This window comes from Ornithorhynchus anatinus, chromosome 6 (assembly GCF_004115215.2).
Source record: "Ornithorhynchus anatinus isolate Pmale09 chromosome 6, mOrnAna1.pri.v4, whole genome shotgun sequence".
NCBI classification, from domain to species: domain Eukaryota; kingdom Metazoa; phylum Chordata; class Mammalia; order Monotremata; family Ornithorhynchidae; genus Ornithorhynchus; species Ornithorhynchus anatinus.
In genome coordinates, this window is record NC_041733.1 from 16630126 (window position 1) to 16648957 (window position 18832).

At 47.0% G+C, this 18832-nt stretch overlaps 1 protein-coding gene across 3 annotated transcripts in view; it reads right to left on the bottom strand.

Annotated features, from left to right (window-relative positions):
• The window catches only part of SHROOM4 (shroom family member 4), a 176576-nt gene that overhangs the window by 85807 nt on the left and 71937 nt on the right, over nucleotides 1-18832 (bottom strand). For all 3 annotated transcript variants that reach the window (XM_029067243.2, XM_029067245.2, XM_029067244.2), the window contains exon 2: nucleotides 3020-3171. In XM_029067243.2, the coding sequence (XP_028923076.1) occupies nucleotides 3020-3171 (152 nt within the window). The remainder of the gene's footprint in view (nucleotides 1-3019; nucleotides 3172-18832) is intronic.

Sequence of the window (18832 nt, forward strand, 5' to 3'; positions counted from 1 at the left end):
GACAGCAGATGGCAAGGTGACTGAGTGCCTTAAAACTAATGGTAAGGAATTTCTATTCACCCGCAGCCCAAGGAAGGTGGAGAAGAGGGAGGGATGCAGGGCGGAGATTTTGCTCCACCCCAAAATCTGAAGGCATCTGATTTCCCCACGCCCTGAACCCTGATTAAATGGAATCCAGACACTGCCGCTGAGGAACGAGAACCAAGGGGTCATACGGGATGGAGTTAGAGCCGGGGATGGGATGAGATTCCATCCTAAACCTTTCACAAACTCCCCTGATGGAAGAAGAGTAGAGCCGACCCTACGGGCCACCCGGCTGGCTGCACGGGTTACGGCAGCGTTTCCCAAACAGGGTGATGCCAAGGACGTGCCTCCGCTCCACTTCCTGTAGCCCTGTAGCCTTCTCTTTGACTTGCCCGGCACCCGAGGGAGGGCTGCCACAAAGCTTCTCCTCACCTCAAACTCATCTGTCTTGCCTCCAACCTCTCGCCCACGTTCTGCCTCTGGCCTGGAATGCCCTCCCTTTTCATATCCCACAGACAATGACTCCCCCACCTGCGAAGCCTTACTGAAGGCCCATCTCCTCTAAAAAACCTTCCCTGACTAAGCCCATCTTTCCTCTTTTCCCACTCCCTTCTGCATCACCTTGACTTGTCCCTTTATTCATCCCCTCTCCCAGCCCCACAGCACTTACATACCGCCACTTAGTGGAAAGAGCCCGGGCTTGGGAGTCAGAGGTCGTGGGTTCTAATCCCGGCTATGCCATTTGTCTGCAGTGTGACCTTGGGCAAGTCACTTAACTTCTCTGTGCCTCAGTTACCTCATCTATAAAAATGGGGATTAAAAAATGTGAACCCCCACGTGCGACAATCTGATTACCCTGTATCTACCCCAGCGCTTAGAACAGTGCTCGGCACATAGTAAGCGCTTAACAAATACCATAATTATTATCTGTAATTTTGTTTACTTATATGAATGTCTGTCTCTCTAGACTGTAAGCTCATTGTGGGCAAGGAATGTGTCTGTTATATTTATTGCTATTGTTCTTGTCTGTCCGTCTCCCCCGATTAGACCGTGCGCCCGTCAAAGGGCAGGGACTGTCTCTATCTGTTACCGATTTGTTCATTTCAACGCATTAGTACAGCGCTCTGCACATAGTAAGGCACTCAATAAATACTACTGACATGAACGAATGAATCCCAAGTGCTTAGTACAGTGCTCTGTACACAGTAAGGTGTTCAATAAATACTGACTGACAGAATGGGTGCTCAGGGAACACTATGGACTGATTACAGTCTCTAGGCTGTAAGCTCCTTATGGACAGAGAACGTCTCAATCAGCGCTGTGGAACTGTACTTTCCCAAGCGCTTAATACAGTGCTCTGCACAGCCGTAAGCACTCAGTAAATAGGACTGACTGTTTAAACAGATGGAGTTCAAAAAGAGCTGCTGACTACCGCCTCGAAGACGCTAAACTCTTGGTCCCATCTGAGCTGAGAGGTCACCCGCACAAAGCTGCTGAGCTCCGGCACCATCCCCAACATCGCCACTCCAGTGGCATCCGGGAGCCCTGCAACGGTCTCACCCTTTGGGAGAAGCATAGAGAAGCAGCACGGCCTAGTTGCGAGAGGCAAGGGCCTGGGAGTCAGAGGGGCCTGGGTTCTAATCCTGACTCTGCCAAAATGCTCTGCCATGTGACCCTGGACAAGTCGTTTCACTTCTCTGTGACTCGGTTCTCCTGTTCTCCCTCCTAATTAGACTGGAAGACCCATGTGGGATAGGGACTGTATCCAACCTACCCCAGCATTTAGAACAGTGTTTGACACATAGTAAGCACTTAACAAATACCATTAAACAAATACAGGAACCCATAAATACCACTGGGTCACTAAGATGCCCCAGAATTAACACATTCAGAGAACCCCTAAGTGGAGAGAAGCTCGCTGGTGGGCACGGAATGTGTCCGTTTATTGATATATTTCTACTCTTGCAGCGCTGAGTAAAGTGCTCTGGCACATAGTAAGCGCTCAATAAATACGAGTGAATGAATGAACGAATGAATGTAAATACCTGAGGACAGGGGATCAGGTCTACTATCTATTCCAGTGCTTAGAAGAGTGCTGGGGCACATAGTAAGCACTAACAAATACCATCATTATATGCAGCTTTCCCAAGTGTTTCGTACAGTGCTCTGCACATAGTAAGTCATCACTACATACCATAGATTGATTAATGGATGTAAGGAAGTTTAGGTCTCCTCAGGAAGTACTGCAGCAATCTGCAGAGTGAGTGGGGGGGGGGAGATTTTCCACCCCAGTTATATTCACCAGGCACCCAGGTGTAAGGACCTGTTGCCTAATTGTACATTCCAAGCGCTTAATACAGTGCTCTGCACATAGTAAGCGCTCAATAAATACTATTGAGTGAATGACCAGCTCGTCGTGGGCAGGGTACATCACTGCTCATTGTTGTACTGTACTTTCCCAAGCGCTTAGTGCAGTTGCTCTGCACACAGTGAACGCTCAATAAATATGACTGAATGAATGACACAAGGTTGCACACTGCTCTGCTGCTACACAATCACAGCTCAGCGGGCTTGATGGGAAAACACTTCTTCCATGACATTCCTCCAGCCTTCACCATCCCTCAACGCACTTCTCTCCGTGGAGAGAGGCAGCGTGGCCCAGTGGAAAGAGCCCGGGCCTGGGAGTCAAGAGCCCCTGAATCCTAATCCCAGCTCCACCACTTATTTCCTGTGTGACTCAGGCAAGTCGCTTCACTTCTCCAGGCCGCAGTTCTCCCTCCTACTTAGACTGTGAGCCCCATGCAGGACAGGCAGGGTATCCAACCCTAATCACCTCAGCGCTTAGGACAGTGTTTGACACATTTTAAGGGTTTAACAAATACAGTAAAAACAAAGAGTGAGAGAGTCCAGCAGCAGGGAGAGACACGGAGAGGCGTGATCCAGACAGCGCTGCGGGTTTCCGCTTTGGTTTCCCGCCAGCCCCCAGACCCATTACCTCCTGACGATCATCTTCAGGATCCGGAAGGAGCCCTTGATGAGGATGAGGGCCTCCTGGCGAGAGCCGTAGAGTGGGGTTCCATTGATGTTCACCAACTCGTCCCCGGTCCGCATCTTCCCCGATAAGGCCGCCTTGCCGCCATCTTCAATCTGGGCCACGAGGAACAAAATGGAGATGGGGGAGGTCAAGCAACTGAAGTGACCGAGAACCACTCCCTGCTTTCACTCACCCACCCCTCCCGCCCCCGACTTGGGTGACCGCACACGCTCCTCGTCTAGCTTAAGAAGCAGCTTGGCCTAGTGGATAGAGCACGGGCCTGGGAGTCAGAAGGACATGGGTTCTAAATCCTAGCTCTGCCACTTGTCTGCTGGTGACTTTGGGCAAATCACTTCACTTCTCTGGGGCCTCAGTTACCTCATCTGGAAAACGGGGATTGAAATTGTGAGCCCCATGTGGGACAGGGATTGTGTTCAACCTGATTTGCTTGTATCCACCCCAGAGCTTAGTACAGAGCCTGGCAGATAGTAAGGGCTTAACAAATACCACAGTGATTATTAATTATTAATTAGCTCCTTGGGGGCAGGCAACAGTTCTACCAACTCTGTTGGATTGTATCATCAACATCAATGGCTTTTATTTAATGCTAGACTGTAACTTCTTCACGGGCAGGGAACATGACTGCTAATTCTGTTGCATTGAACCCTCCTAAGCACTTAGTACAGTTCTCGGCACATAGTAAATGCTAAGTAAACAACACCGATTGATTGACTGCTATATGCAGAGCATTGTACTAAGCAATTGGTAGAGTACAATACAACACAGTTGGCCGACCCGCACCATGCCCACAACGAGCTGACAGAGTAATAACAACGATCATGGCATTTGTTAAGCACTATGTGCCAGGCAATGTACTAAGTGGAGTCCCTGTCCCACGTGGGGCTCCCAGTTTTGATCCCCATTCTACAGATGAGGTAACATGCCCAGAGAAGTGAAATGACTTGCTCAAGGTCACACAGCAGACACAGTCTGTATTAGAACCTTCTGACTCCCAGGCCTGTGCTCTTTCCACCGCGAGCACTCACTCAACAGCTTCTTCCGCCGCGGGGCCGGCTATTAGCCAAGCGGGCTTGTGGTCTCAATAAATACGATTGATTGATTGGTGTCAGAAGCACGCGGGAATTCTCTCCTGCATTCTAGCCAAATTGACTAGTGAATGACAATATGAAAACAGACAATGTAGTCTGGAAGTCGGGTCACCTGGATTCTAATAATAATAAGGCTGTGCTAATATAGGCCAAGCACTATACTAAATGGAGGGGTAGATACAAATTCAATCACCCCTATTTTCCTCAGGTCATCTCTGGTCATACCTTCAGCTATTTTGCCAGCTGAATGGCACCCCCCTGCCTCCCACAGTCCTCTTTTTCCCCACCTGCTATGGTCCACCAGAGTTGGCTGGGCTAATACTTGCCTTGAGGGCTTGGAAAAATCCTGTTCTATAAGCTCATAAGGAGAAGAATATAAAATCTATTTAAAAATCTCATAGATATGGGGGCGGGGGGGGTGGGGAATCAACTGAAGAGAGGATCTTATTTCAAAGCACAAAACGAAGAAGAGAGAAGAAAAATACCATGAACCAACCTAACTGGCTACCCAAAGCCCCACCTCCTGGCACTAGCTTATTTTAACGGTATTTATCAATCACATTTAAGCACTTACTGTGTGCAGAGCACTGGGCTACGCACTTGGGAGAGCACAACATAACAGTATAACAGACACATTCATTGTCCACAACCCAGTCTTTAATCCCCATTTTTGCAGGTGAGGGAACTGGAAGCACAGAGAAGCAAGTGACCTGCCAAAGGTCACACAGCAGATAAATGCAGAACCAAGATTAGAACCCAGTCTCCTGACTCTCAGGCCCTGCCTCTATCCACTAGGCCACGCTGCTTCTGCTCGTGCCCGTTACCACAGCACGGCTCCTCTCTGCCAAGGGCTTAGTAGAGTCTCTCCACACAGCAAGCGCTCAATAAATATGGTGGAATGAATGTTACCCACGGCATCTCCTTCCTCGCTGCCGGTGAAGGGGGGGAATCAGAAGGCTGCAGGTGAGGTTCTGGATGACCAGACTGAAGGGGCCCCAGCAGCAGAGATCTTCAGCTCAAGCCCTCCGTCCAGACCCTGCTGCTCAACTGGTCATCATCCGCGTCTGTTTTACTAAGCCCCACAACAAAGCCCCTCTAAGCTCCAAATCATCACATTCCTCAGAGGGTTTACTTTAAGTGTCTTGGTCAAAAACTCTGCCGGCATTGAGCTACCCCTCCTCCCAGCCCCTCAGCACTTATGTACATATCTCTAATTTATTTATTTGTATTGATATCTGTCTCCACTCCCCCACAGTGTAAATTCGTTGTGGGCAGGGAACGTGTCTGTTTATTGTTGTGCTGTACTCTCCCAAGTGCTCAGTACAGTGCTCTGCACAGGGTAAGCACTCAAGAAATACGATTAAATGACTACATGCTCAGTTCCAAGAGTCTAGTGTCGGGGGTTGCGTGCAGGGGTAAATGGGGGAGGGGAAACGGAGGCGGACCTATCTAAAACTTCCAAATCTTGCATGTCAGCAGCCCACAGGTTCAACAAACAGAGCTGCACCTTTCAACAAGGCAGGTTCACAATAAGAGCCCACCGGAACTTTTTTTTTAAAAAAAAAAGGCATTTTTTTAAGCATTTAATATGTTCCAAGCACTACTAAGTGCTTGGGTACGTTCAATTTAATCAGGTATTTGCTAAGCGTTCACTCCGTGCCTAACACTGTACTAAGAGCTGGGGTAGATACAATTTAATCAGGTTGGACACAGTCCCTGTCCCACATAAGGCTCCCAGTCTTAATCCCCATTTTACAGATGAAGTAACTAAGGCCCAGAGAAGTGAAGTGACTAGCTCAAGATCACACTGCAGACAAGGGGAAAAGTCATGATAAGAACCCAGATTTAGGACCTGTGTCTGCTGTGTGACCTCGAGCCAGTCACTTCACTTTCCTGTGTCTCAGTTACCTCATCGGTAAAATGGAGTTTAAATCCTACTCCTACCAGGAGAAGCAGTGTGGCATAGTGGATAGAGCACTGTCAAGGGTTCTAATCCCAGAGCTGCTGTTTGTCTGCTGTGTCACTTCACTTCTCTGGGCGACAGTTTCCTCATCTGTAAAATTGGAATTGAGACTGTGAACCCCATGTGGAACAGGGACTGTGTCCAATCTAATTTGCTTGTATTCACCCCAAAGCTTAGTACAGTGCCTGGCACATACTAAGCGCTTAACAAATAATACAATTATCATCATCATTATTATTAGACTGTGAGCCCCAAGTGGGACAGGGACTGTGTCCAGCCTGATGAACTTTACCCCAGCTCTGAGAACAGCGCTCAGCCCATAGTAAACGCTTAACAAGTAACGACAATTATTCTTCCAATCAACCAATAGAGACCGGGCAAATTTTTTTTTTTTCCATTTCAGTCCCTAGGCTGTAAACTCATTATGGACAGGGAGCATGTCTACCAACTCAGTTATATTGTACTCTCCCAAGAGTTTAGTACACAGTTCTGCACACAAAAAGCGCTCAATGAATAGGGTTGATTGATTTGCTCTCCTTCCATTGCCCGGATGTTCTAAAACCTGCTGCTCCTCTGGCAATAATAATAACGGTATTTGTTAAGTGCTTACTCTGTGCCAGGCACTGTACTAAGTGCTGGGGTGGATACAAGCAAATCGGGTTGGACGCAGTCCCTGTCCCACGTGGGGCTCACCGTCTTAATCCCCATTTTGCAGATGAGGTAACTGAAGCCCAGAGCAGTGAAGTGACACTGCCCAAGGTCACACAGCAGACAAGCGGCGAGGTGAGGATTAAAACCCAGGTCCTTCTGGCTCCCAAGCCGGGGCTCTATCCACTAGGCCGTGCGGCAAGAAACGGATGATTAGAGAAAACTCAACAAGCCCTGGAAGCTGAAAACTCAACACTCAGTGAAGGACCTGCTTTGCACTTTTTGGGACGCCTCTTCTCTCCTTCCCACAGGACGGCGTGTCTGGAGTCGCAGAGGTGGAAGGAGGGAAAAAATATGGAGATACAGATGTCAATCCCAGAGAGGCCCATCACGGGTCAAGATGCTGTGTCTGTTCCCAGTTGCCACGGCTCCCACTGGACAGTGGTTAAGAGAAAGGCCGGGGGAGCTTGAGGAATATGGAGACACAGACATGGCTTAGTGGAAAGAGCACGGGCTTGGGAGTCAGAGGTCTAATCCCTGCTGTGTAACTTTGGTCAAGTCACTTCACTTCTCTGTGCCTCATTTACCTCATCTGTCAAATGGAGATTAAGACTGGGAGCCCCATGTGGGACAACCTGATTACCTTGTATCTACCCCAGTGCTTAGAACAGTGCTTGGCACATAGTAAGCACTTAATACCATCATTATTATTATTATTATTCTGTCAATCCCGGAAGGGTCCACCACGGCTCACGATGTTATGTCTGTGCCCAGTTACCACGGCTCCCACTGGGCAGTGGTTAAGAGAAAGGCCGGGGGAGGTTGAGGAATATGGAGACACAGATGTCAATCCTGGAGGGGCCCACGGCGGGTCAAATGTTATGTCTGTTCCCAGTTGCCACGGCTCTCACTGGGCAGTGGTTAAGAGAAAGGGCGAGGTTGAGGCTCCACCTGGGTGTGTCTGCCGCCCGGGTAGCCACGGGAGGATGGAAAAATGCTGAAAACAGGGTGTCGATGACTTGATGTCCAACCCTACTCCTTCTGGCACCCCACCCACTTCAACCCACCCATCACATGACTCTCCATTGCAAAATAAAACACTCTCTGAAAACAGACTCCGTCCTCTAAAGATCACAAGCCACTTTTGTCTACAGCGAGACTTGACTTCATTCCTGAAACACAGTTCCTTGTCTATTTCTGAACCAAAGTCTCTCGGAATCCCTGCATTAGAAATTCTCCCCATGTTAGAAATTTTCTGGGGTAAATAAAACAAGCATAATAATAATAATGGTATTTGTTTAGCGCTTACTGTGTGCCAGGCACTGTACTAAACACCGGGGTAGATACAGGAAAATCAGGTTGGACACAGTCCCCGTCCCACATGGGGCTCCCAGTCTCAACCCCCATTTTACAGATGAGGGAACTGAGGCTCAGAGAAGTGAAATGACTCGCTCAAGGTCACTCAGCAGACCCGTGGAGGAGCCGGGATTAGAATCAATGTCCTTCTGTCTCCAGGCCTGTGCTCTATCCACTAAGCCACACAGCTTCTGATATACTGCATACTGTACTCTGTCCTACTACTCTGCTATACCGTACTCTCCCAAGTGCTTAGTACAGTGCTCTGCGCACAGTAAGCGTTCAGTAAATATGATCAAATGGGATGGATTAATCTGCTTCCAGGATGAGACTGCCAATGGGATCAGTGGTCTTTCCCTGCGGGTGGGATTCTAGATGGAGGGGAAGGGACATCGGAAACTGGTCGACGTTAGCCAGTGATGAAGCCGACCCGGTGCACAATTATCTCATGCCAGGCAATGAGGGCAGATCTCTATTCAATTTAAGTCTGGGACTGCACCAATTTATTAGCATTTGTAAGCCACTCCTGCTCCTAGAGGCCTTCATCGTCGCGCTTTGCCCCCGGGCCAACTGCACAACTCCAAGACAACAGCTGCAAATCCAGGCAAAAACACAAATCTCCCAACTGGGACCCTCTCCCTTTCATTCAGAGACAGATGCCTCATGGAGTCAGAAGGTGAAAGGTGATGCTTTGAAGATGAAATCCATCATCAAATGGTGTATATATATATACCCACTAAAGGAATAATAATAATAATAATTTTGGTATTTGTTTAGCACTTACTATGTGCTGAGCACTGTTCTAAGCACTGGGGTAGATACAGAGTAATCAGGTTGTCCCACATTAGGTTCACAGACTTAATCCCCATTTTACAGATGAGGTAACTGAGGGACCGAGAAGTGAAGTGACTTGCCCAAAGTCACACAGCTGACAGGTGGTGGAACTGGGATTCGAACCCATTCATTCATTCATTCAATAGTATTTATTGAGCGCTTACTATGTGCAGAGCACTGTACTAAGCGCTTGGAATGTACAAATCGGTAACAGATACAGTCCCTGCTCTTTGACCTCTGACTCCTAAATCCATGCTCTTTCCACTGAGCCACAGATTAGAACCCAGGTCCTCTGATTCCCAGGCCCGGGCTCTATCCACCAGGCCACACTTCTTCTGAGGTCTGGGTTCTCAATGGCTTTGTCCAAGTAGGTCTACACAAGGTCAAAAAGTCACTTCTGGTCCCAGTGAGTTTACACTACCAGTTAATCAACATTTGCACTAAATAAATAACCCTAAACTAGACTACTGGGGGAAGGAATGGGGAGGGGAAGAAGTTGCATTAGCTTGTGGCTTAGTGGAAAGAGCACAGGTTTGGGAGTCAGAGGCCACGGATTCTAATCCCAGCTCCTCCACTTGTCAACTGTGTGACTTTGGGCAAGTCACTTCACTTCTCTGTGCCTCACTTACCTCATCTGTCAAATGGGGATTAAGACTGTGAGCCCCATATGGTACAACCTGATTACATTGTATCTACCCCAGTACTTAGAACAGTGCTAGGCACATAGTAAGTGCTTAATAAATACCATCATTATTATCATTATTATTAGTTCGATTTTCCTAGGCCAGACTTTGTTACTACTGTTTTCCTGCAGTGATCCAAGACCAGAAAGGACCCACCAGCCCAGCGGATCAGATAAGCTGGCTGAAATCAACACCGTTATCCTGATATGAACAGCTGCAATGCTCCGGGTCACTTCACATAGAGAATCAGCATGGTGTAGTGGATAGAGCACAGACCTGGGAGTCAGAAGTTCATGGGTTCTAATCCTGGCTCCGACCCTTGTCTGCTGTGTGACCTTGAGCAAGTCATTTTCCTTCTCCGTGCCTCAGTTATCTCATCTGTAAAATGGGGAGTGAAACTGGGAGCCCCACATAGGACAGGGACTGTGTCCAACTCCATTTGCTTATAACCATCCCAGCGCTTAGTACAGTGCCTGGAGCTCAACAAATACCACAATTATTATTACATAACACGTTTCAGGAGTCCCAAAGCCCTTTGTGAAGCTCTGTTGTGCAGTTACAGTATTAGTCAAAAGGAAACTCACTATTATTCATTATGCTTGGCAAGAAGAAAGTAGGGGTCCTAACTCAGTTTCAAGGGAGGGCTATACTGGACCATCCATAGCCGTCCATAGTATTTATTGAGGATCCACTAAGTGCAGCACCTACTACACGAGGTGCTTGGGGAATGGCCAGAAGCAGTAGAAAACACAGCTTTTTTTATTATTATGGCATTTGTTACACACTTACTATGTGCCAGGCACTGTTCTAAGCATTGGGGTATATACAAGATGACCAAGTTGGACACAGACCCTGTCTCACTTGGGGCTCACAGTCTTAATGAGATGCAGTGTGGCTCAGTAGAAAGAGCCCGGGCTTGGGACTCAGAGGTCATGGGTTCGAATGCCAACTCTGCCACTTGTCAGCTGTGTGACTGTGGGCAAGTCACTTCACTTCTCTGTGCCTCATTTCCCTCATCTGTAAAGTGGGGATTAACTGTGAGCCTCACGTGGAATAACCTGATTACCCTGTATCTACCTCAGCGCTTAGAACAGTGTTCTGCACATAGTAAGCGCTTAACAAATACCAACATTATTATTTAAGCACTTAAATACCAACATTATTATTATTATTATTATCAATCCCCATTTTACAGGTGAGGTCCCTGAGGAACAGAGAAGTCAAGTGACTTGCCCAAGATCACACAGCAGATAAGTGACAGATCAAGATTAATAATTATAGTATTTGTTAAGCGCTTACTATGTGTCAAGCACTGTTCTAAGTTAACGTTAACATCCGAGTCCCAGCCCTGTGTTAATCTCCTTTTTCAAAGTTCTCATGAACATTTTGAGAAATGCCTGAATAACCCTAGACCAATATGCCAGGAGAAACACAATGCAGTAACCAGCACCTAAGTCACTAATTTACCCTTCCACAGACCTAACTCTTCCTGCTATGGACGAGCTTGTCCTGTTTTTCTAAAACCTCTACGGAGTTTATGACTAATTTGAGACTCCTAACCAAAACAGATGTCACATCTATACAGCTACTGTTCTCGGGAGAAATGAGAAATTACCATCTCATCTTGAGAGAACGTGTTGTCTTTGCATCCCTACTTTAAGCCAAAACAGCATGTCAGCTAGATGTTCTTAGTACACAGTAAGAGTTCAATAAATACAATTGATTCTGAAAGAGTAAATCCCATTCAACCAAAAAAGCATCCAATCAGATCGTTTTCCACTCTGTCTACTCACTGGTTTATGGACGGCAGTTTGGAGGAGAAGGGAGATGGGATTGTTAGTGGAAAAAGAAAAGGGTAAAAGTGTATTCAGTGTTCAGTAAAAGTGTGTTAGAGAAGCAGTGTGGCTCAGTGGAAAGAGCATGGGCTTGGGAGTCAGAAGTTGTAGGTTCTAATCCTGGTTCTACCACTTATCAGCTTTTCAGACTTTGGGCAAGTCACTTAACTTCTCTGGGCCTCAGTTACCTCATCTGTCAAATGGGGATTAAGACTGTGAGCCCCATGTGGGACAACCTGATGACCTTGTATCTCCCCAGCGTTTAGAACGGTGCTTGGCACATAATAAGCACTTTACAAATACTGTCATTATTATTATCAGCCTCCTTGCTGACCTCCCTGCTTCTAGTCTTTCCCCTCTCAATCCGTATTTCACTCTGCAACCTTAGATCGCTTCTCCAAAGAGTTGTTCTGCTGCTATTCCACTACTCCCCAAAAACCTCCGTGTCAAAGAGAAACTCTTCACCAACAGCTTTAAGGCAATCAGCTCTCTCCCACCTACCTATCTTCTACTACAACCCAGCCCACGCACTTTGCTCCTTCAACACCAACATACTAACTGTGCCTCGCTCTCATTTCTCTAGCATTGCACCGCTTGCTTATGTTCTCCCTCCTTTCTGGAACTCCCTCCTCCTTCGTATCTGACAGATAATATTACCACTATTAATAATAACTGTGGTATTTGTTGAGCTCTTACTATGTTCCAGGCACTGTACTAAGCGCTGGGGTGGATACAAGCAAATCAGGCTGGACACAGTCCCTGTCCCAACTAGGGCTCACAGTCTCCATCCCCGTTTTACAGATGAGGTAACTGAGGCCCAGAGAGTGGCTTGCCCCATGGTCAGGCTCACAGTCTCCATCCCCGTTTTACAGATGAGGTAACTGAGGCCCAGAGAGTGGCTTGCCCATGGTCACACAACAAACAAGAGACAGAGATGGGATTAGAACCCAAGACCTTCTGATTCCCAGGCCTGCTCTCTATCCGCTTTACCATGCTGCTTTTCTCAATGGCCACTCTCTCCATCTTTAAATCCTAATAAAAAATTCCCAACTCCTCCAGAAAGTCTTCCCTGACTATTCTCTCACCCCATTCTCCCTCCCTTCTGCATCACTTAAATGCTTATCCCTTAATCATTTTGATATCACCCCCATTCCCACTCCTATTGCACTTCCGGGCATATCCTTTAATTTATCATCGGTCTCTCTTCCTAGATTGGCAACTCTTTGAGGGCGGGGGTCCATGTCTACCTACTCTGTTGTTCTCTGCCAAGTGCTTACTACAGTGCTCTGCACACAGTAAGCCCTCAATAATAGATTAACTGATTACTGCTCTCCTTTTTCAGGATTACTTACTCGTTCTCACCAGATAGATGCATATTCTTGGCCGCTTCTAGTTGAGGCAGCAATGACTAAGTCTTCTAGCCTCTCTCTCTTCCCCGCCCCCTCCAGAACTTCCAGAACAATTGCCTTTTGAGCTGAAAAGTCTCCTGTTTGTCCTCAGCTGAGAGGTTAATATTTTTGGAACGTTTAAAAAAAAATTGCTTGGCTGCAATTCTGAGAGAGAATCAGGCCTTCAAGGAAAGGTAGAGGGGCATGGCAAAAAAAGTATTTAAAAGACCAAAATATTTTTCTCTTTAGTGTGAACGCTCCCTCCCTGGGGAAGTTAATTAACAACAACCAAAAAAACCCCGCACCTCATACAAATACAACATTAACACAGAGATGTTTAACTGCACCAAGTCTCAGAAATCACAGCAGCATCAACCCTGCTTTCCTGTGTGCCTTCGCTACAACAGAGTCTTTCATTCCTCAACCACAAAACATTTAAAGGCCATAGTCCAGATGACGGCAAGGACCAAACTGAAGCTCAATTTGGGCCTCGGTTAACCAGCTCCTGTCCATAAAGAAATTCAATTCTCTTAGAGAAAGAAAAGGGGAAAACCGACTTGCTTGTATCCCCCCCCCAAGAGCTTAGTACAGTGCTGGGCATATAGGAAGCACTTAAATGCCACATTTATTCTTATTCAAACTGTTGCTTCTAGCTTTTTTAGGGTATGTGTTAAGTGCCTACTATTCAATTGCATTTATTGAGCGCTTACTGTGTGCAGAGCACTGTACTAAGTGCTTGGGAGCGTACTATACAACAACACGAGCTTACAGGCTAGAGGCCAATAAAAGCTGGGCACGGCACTAAGCAGTGGGGTAGACACAAGGTAGTCAGACTGAACACAATCCGTGTCCCACATGGGGCTCACAGTCTTAATCCCCATTTTGCAGATGAGGTAACCAAAGCACAGAGAAGTGCATGGCTTAGTGGAAAGAGCCCGGGCTTGGAAGTCAGAAGCTGTGGGTTCTAATCCCGGCTCTGCCACTTATCAACTCTGTGACCTTGGGAAAGTCACTTCACTTCTCTGTGCCTCAGTTATCTCATCTGTAAAATGGGGATTAAGACTGTGAACCCCGCATGGAACAACCTGATTAACTTGCATCCACCTCAGGGTTTAGAACAGTGCTTGCGACACAGTAAGCACTTAACTACCATTATGATTATTATTATTGACTTGCCCAGGATCACTCAGCAGACAAGGGATAGAGCTGGGATTAAAATTTCAGTCTTCTGACTCCTAGGCCCATACTCTTTCCCTTAGGTCATGCTGCTTTCCCAAACAAGTCAGATTTTCAACTCTTCATAGTCCAAACCTGCGGCCTCGCGCATTGTACATTAATGGAAAGTGGCAAGGGCCCCACAGTCTAAGGAGGAAGAATCCCCATTTTACAGATGAGAACACTGGAGTCCAGAAAAGTGGAGTAACTTGTCCAAGGTCCCACTGCAGGCAAATGGCAAATCAGGATTAGAACCCAGATCCTCTGACTCCCAGGCCCAAGCTCTTTCCACTAGGCCAGGTTGTTCCTCTAGCTCATCATCCACCATGCTCTAGGGTTCTCGGAGGTGTCCTGCCCAGTGCCAATGCTGCAGCATCCTGTACCTAAAAGGGCTTGTGCCGTGGACAAAACATTCGCTCATTCCCTAGCAGCATTCGTGCATGTTGAAAACACGTGTCCCGATGAAGCTGGGGCCATGCAACTGGGCCCTGGAGGATCTGTTTGGGATTTTTCCCATCAAATTTATGGGTAGGGAACATATCTACCAACCCTGTCATTCAGTACTCTCCTCAGCGCTTAATACAGTGCTCTACACACAGTACGTGCTCAATAAATCCCAATGATCGATTGACCGGAGAGACTCTTGGTCTCGCCAAGGAAGGAGATGTGCGCATCGTTTGCGGAATCACGAGAGAGAGACTCTGCCACACTCTTATTTGGTGAAGTGAAAGCCTGGTCCCACGAATCGGGTCCCCGAGGAGGAAGAGATGGGGTCCCGCCTTGTGGGATGGTCACTTTGGCAACTGAAGGACCACGGCCAGGCCCTCCCTCATCTGGAGGAAAGTGTTCCCCATGAGCAGTGCATCAGAATAATCTGATTTCTTAGTCCTGGAAGACTCACACCCCATTGAGGTTCTCGCTTCAAGGAGGTCTAATGCTTCTGACTCACAATTTTTCCCCACAGCTTGGAAACTCATTCCTTTCACTCCCAAAACGGTTCCCAGAAGAGCTGAGTGTCTTTCCTGCCTCCATGCCTGGAAGACGGCACTGTCATCTACTCCAGGAGATATATTTATTTTTATTACTGCTTGTCTCCCCCTCTCAACTGCAAGCTCGTTGTGGGCAGGGACTGTGTCTGTTTATTGTTGCATTGCACTCTCCCGAGCACTTAGTACAGTGCTCCACACACAGTAAGCACTCAATAAATATGATTGAATAATTGGGAGATCAGCTGAACAACTGATGAAGGGCATTTATTGAGCATACTATGTGCAGAGCATTTTAGGCACAGCTTGGGAGAGTAATAATAATAATGTTGGTATTTGTTAAGCGCTTACTATGTGCAGAGCACTGTTCTAAGCGCTGGGGTAGATTCAGGGTGCAATTCAATAGAATTAGCAAACATTCCCTGCCAACAATGAGTCGTCTGGAGGACGACTAATACCACTAAAATAGTATTTGTTAAGTGCTTACTATGTGCCAAGCACTGTACTAAGCACCGGGGTAGAGACAAGTTAATCAGGCTGGACCCATTCTCTGTCCTTTAAAGGGCTCACACACTCTGCTGCTGCTCTGCTCTGATCCTTCACTCCGAAAGTCTCCTATTGGGAAGGAAATCCTAGAATCCCACAGGACGGGGTTAGTGGAGGCATCTTCTCCCCATTTTACAGATGAAGAGATGGACACAGAGAAGTGATTTGCCTCTGACTCCCAGGCCCAGACTCTTTCCACTAGGGTATGCTGCATCATTACAAATCTTGTTTCCTGGTGTTTACAGGACACTACACACCTGGCGGTCTCAAGGAACAGAAAGGATTATGAGTTTGGAAAATAAGACCAGTGAAGAAAGCCCCGAGCACTTAGTACAGGGATACACATTAAGTGCTCAATAAATGCCACTGACTGATTGACAAGTTAAAGAATCTAAGCTTAATCGGCCTGATTAGAAGACTGAGGAAAGCTTAAATTATCACTCCTCCCACCTTTAAAGCCTAATTAAGAAGCTAACATAGAAGCAGTGTCGGCTTAGTGGAAAGAGCACGGGCTTGGGAGTCAGAGATCGTGAGTTCTAGTCCCCGCTCTGCCACTTGACTGCTGTGTGACCTTGGGCAAGCCACTTAACTTCTCTGTGCCTCAGTTACCTCATCTGTAAAATGGGGATTAAAACCATGAGCCCCATGTGGGAACCTGATTACCTTGTATCTACCCCAGCGCTTAGAACAGTGCTCGGTACATAGTAAGTGCTTAACAAATACGATAATTATTGTTATTAATCATTAAAATCACATTTCCTCCAAGGGGGCTTCCCCAACAAAGCCCTCACCCCCTCTACTCCCTCTCCCTTGCACTTGGATTTGGACACTTTATTCTCCCCACTCCCAGCCCCACAGCACTTACGCACATATCCATGATTTATTTTAATGTCCGTCTCCTCCTCTAGACAGTAAACTCCTTGTGAGGAGGGAACATAACTACCAATTTATATTGTGCTCTCCCAAAAACTTAAGTACAATGCTCTGGACACGCTAAGTACTCAATAAATAGCATTGATTAATTAATACTTTTGAAGCTTATGAAAGGATGTTACATGGAATTCATTCATTCAATCGCATTTATTGAGTGCTTACTGTGTGCAGAGCACTGTACGAAGCGCTTGGGAGACTACAATATAACAGAAGATAGGTGACCTGCCTCCCTCCACCTCCAATGGGGTACGCGGAAAAGAGTTTGAAGGGCAGCAGGATGGATTTAGGCACGACAAGATAGTGAAGGTTGTTTTAAAAATATATATTTATGAAACCAATCAATGCAGGCCTGTAGAAATGAGATCAGTTTTCTAATGCCTTGGATAGAGGAATGGATTTGGGGGAGGGTAGCCACCTTGGGAGAGCATCAGGAGCCCCACTTCCCACAGTCTTCTGCGGCCACCTGACCCCACTTGTCCCAGTCGGTCACCATTAGAACCGGATCCTGGGTTCCCAGTATTCCAGACTCGGTTTCCCACCCTGGGTGGGAGGGACTACCCTTGCTAGGTGGACTGACAGCAGGGTCTAGGATTTCCTCCCCAGTACAAGGCTCTCGGGGTGAAGGATCAAAGCAGAGCAGCTGCAACAACAGGAGATAGTGTCACGTCAGGCCCTGTCGACGTCTCCTCCTTCATGTTCCCGTGGACCCTAGATTGTTGGTTATTGGAGCACCAAAATCCAAAGGGAGGAAGATGAGGGGGGTGGGGGGCAGCCGGTTGGGGATTGAAGCAGCCCTTTCTTTCGCCACCATGACTCGAGAGAAGCCCTCCACCTCTCTGCAGGAGGAGAAACCTGCACCTCACTATCAACACCAAGATTAATAAAAAAATAACAACAATTGTAGTATTTGCTAAGTGCTTCCTATGCCAAGTGTTCTACTTAGCACTGGGATAGATATGAGATCATCGGATCCCAGGTGGGACTCCTAGTCGGAGCTGGGGGAGAAAAGATACTGAGTCTCCACTTTGCAGAGGAGAGAACGGAGGTCCCGAGAAATTAAGTGACTTGTCCAAGATCACACAGGTCAGTGGTGGAGTGGGGATTAAAACCTGGGGCTTCTGCTTCCCAAGCCCATGTTCTTTCCCCTAATAATAATGGTATTTGTTAAGCGCTTACTATGTGGCTAGGCAATGTACTAAGCACTGAGGTAGAAGCTAAGTGACTGGTTCAAAGTCACACAAAAGACAAGTGGCAGAGCCAGGATTAGAACCCAGGTCCTCTGACTCCCAAGCCCGTGCTCTTTCCACCAAGACACACTGCTTCTTTGTCTTCCCCCAACCTCCCCAAAGCAACTATTGAGAACCAGCTCCAAGTGAGTGGCTTGTCTTGTTCTTTATAGAATCAAATCAATCAATAGTATTTATTGAGTGCTTAGTAAATGCAGATCACTGTACTAAGTGCTTGGGAGAGTACAGAAGCAGCGTGGCTCAGTGGAGAGAGCACAGGCTTGGGAATCAGAGGTCATGGGTTCGAATCCCGGCTCTGCCACTTGTCAGCTGGGTGACTGTGGGCAAGTCACTTCACTTCTCTGTGACTCGGTTCCCTCATCTGTAAAATGGGGATTAAGACTGTAAGCCTCACACGGGACAACCTGACTACCCTATATCTACCCCAGCGTTTAGGACAGTGCTCTGCACATAGTAAGCGCTTAGACTGTAAGCCCATCAAATGGCAGGGACTGTATCTGTTGCTGACTTGTTCATTCCAAGCGCTTAGTACAGTGCTCTGCACATAGTAAGCGCTCAATAAATACTATTGAATGAATGAACAAATACCAACATTATTATTACAATATAACAATAGAACAGACACAATCCCTCAGTTTACGGATTAGAGAATGCTTCTTTTACCAAAGCACTTCCACCTTGTTTATCTCTTTCATAACTGTGGTATTTCTTCAGTGTCTATACTAAGTGGTGGGGTAGACACAAGGCGATAATAATCATAATAATTGTGGTATTTGTTAAAGCACTTACTGTGTGCCAGGTACTGTACTAAGTGTTGGAGTGGATATGAGCAAATCAGGTTAGACACAGTCCCTGTCCCACAGGGGGCTCATAGTCTCAATCCCCAATTTACAGATGAGGTAACAGTCCCAGAGAAGTGACTTGCTCAAGGTCACACAGCAGACAAGTGACCGAGTCAGGATCAGAACCCATTAGAACTCTATCCACTCCACCAGGATGCACCAGGTCCCCCCCGAGGCTCACATTCTAAG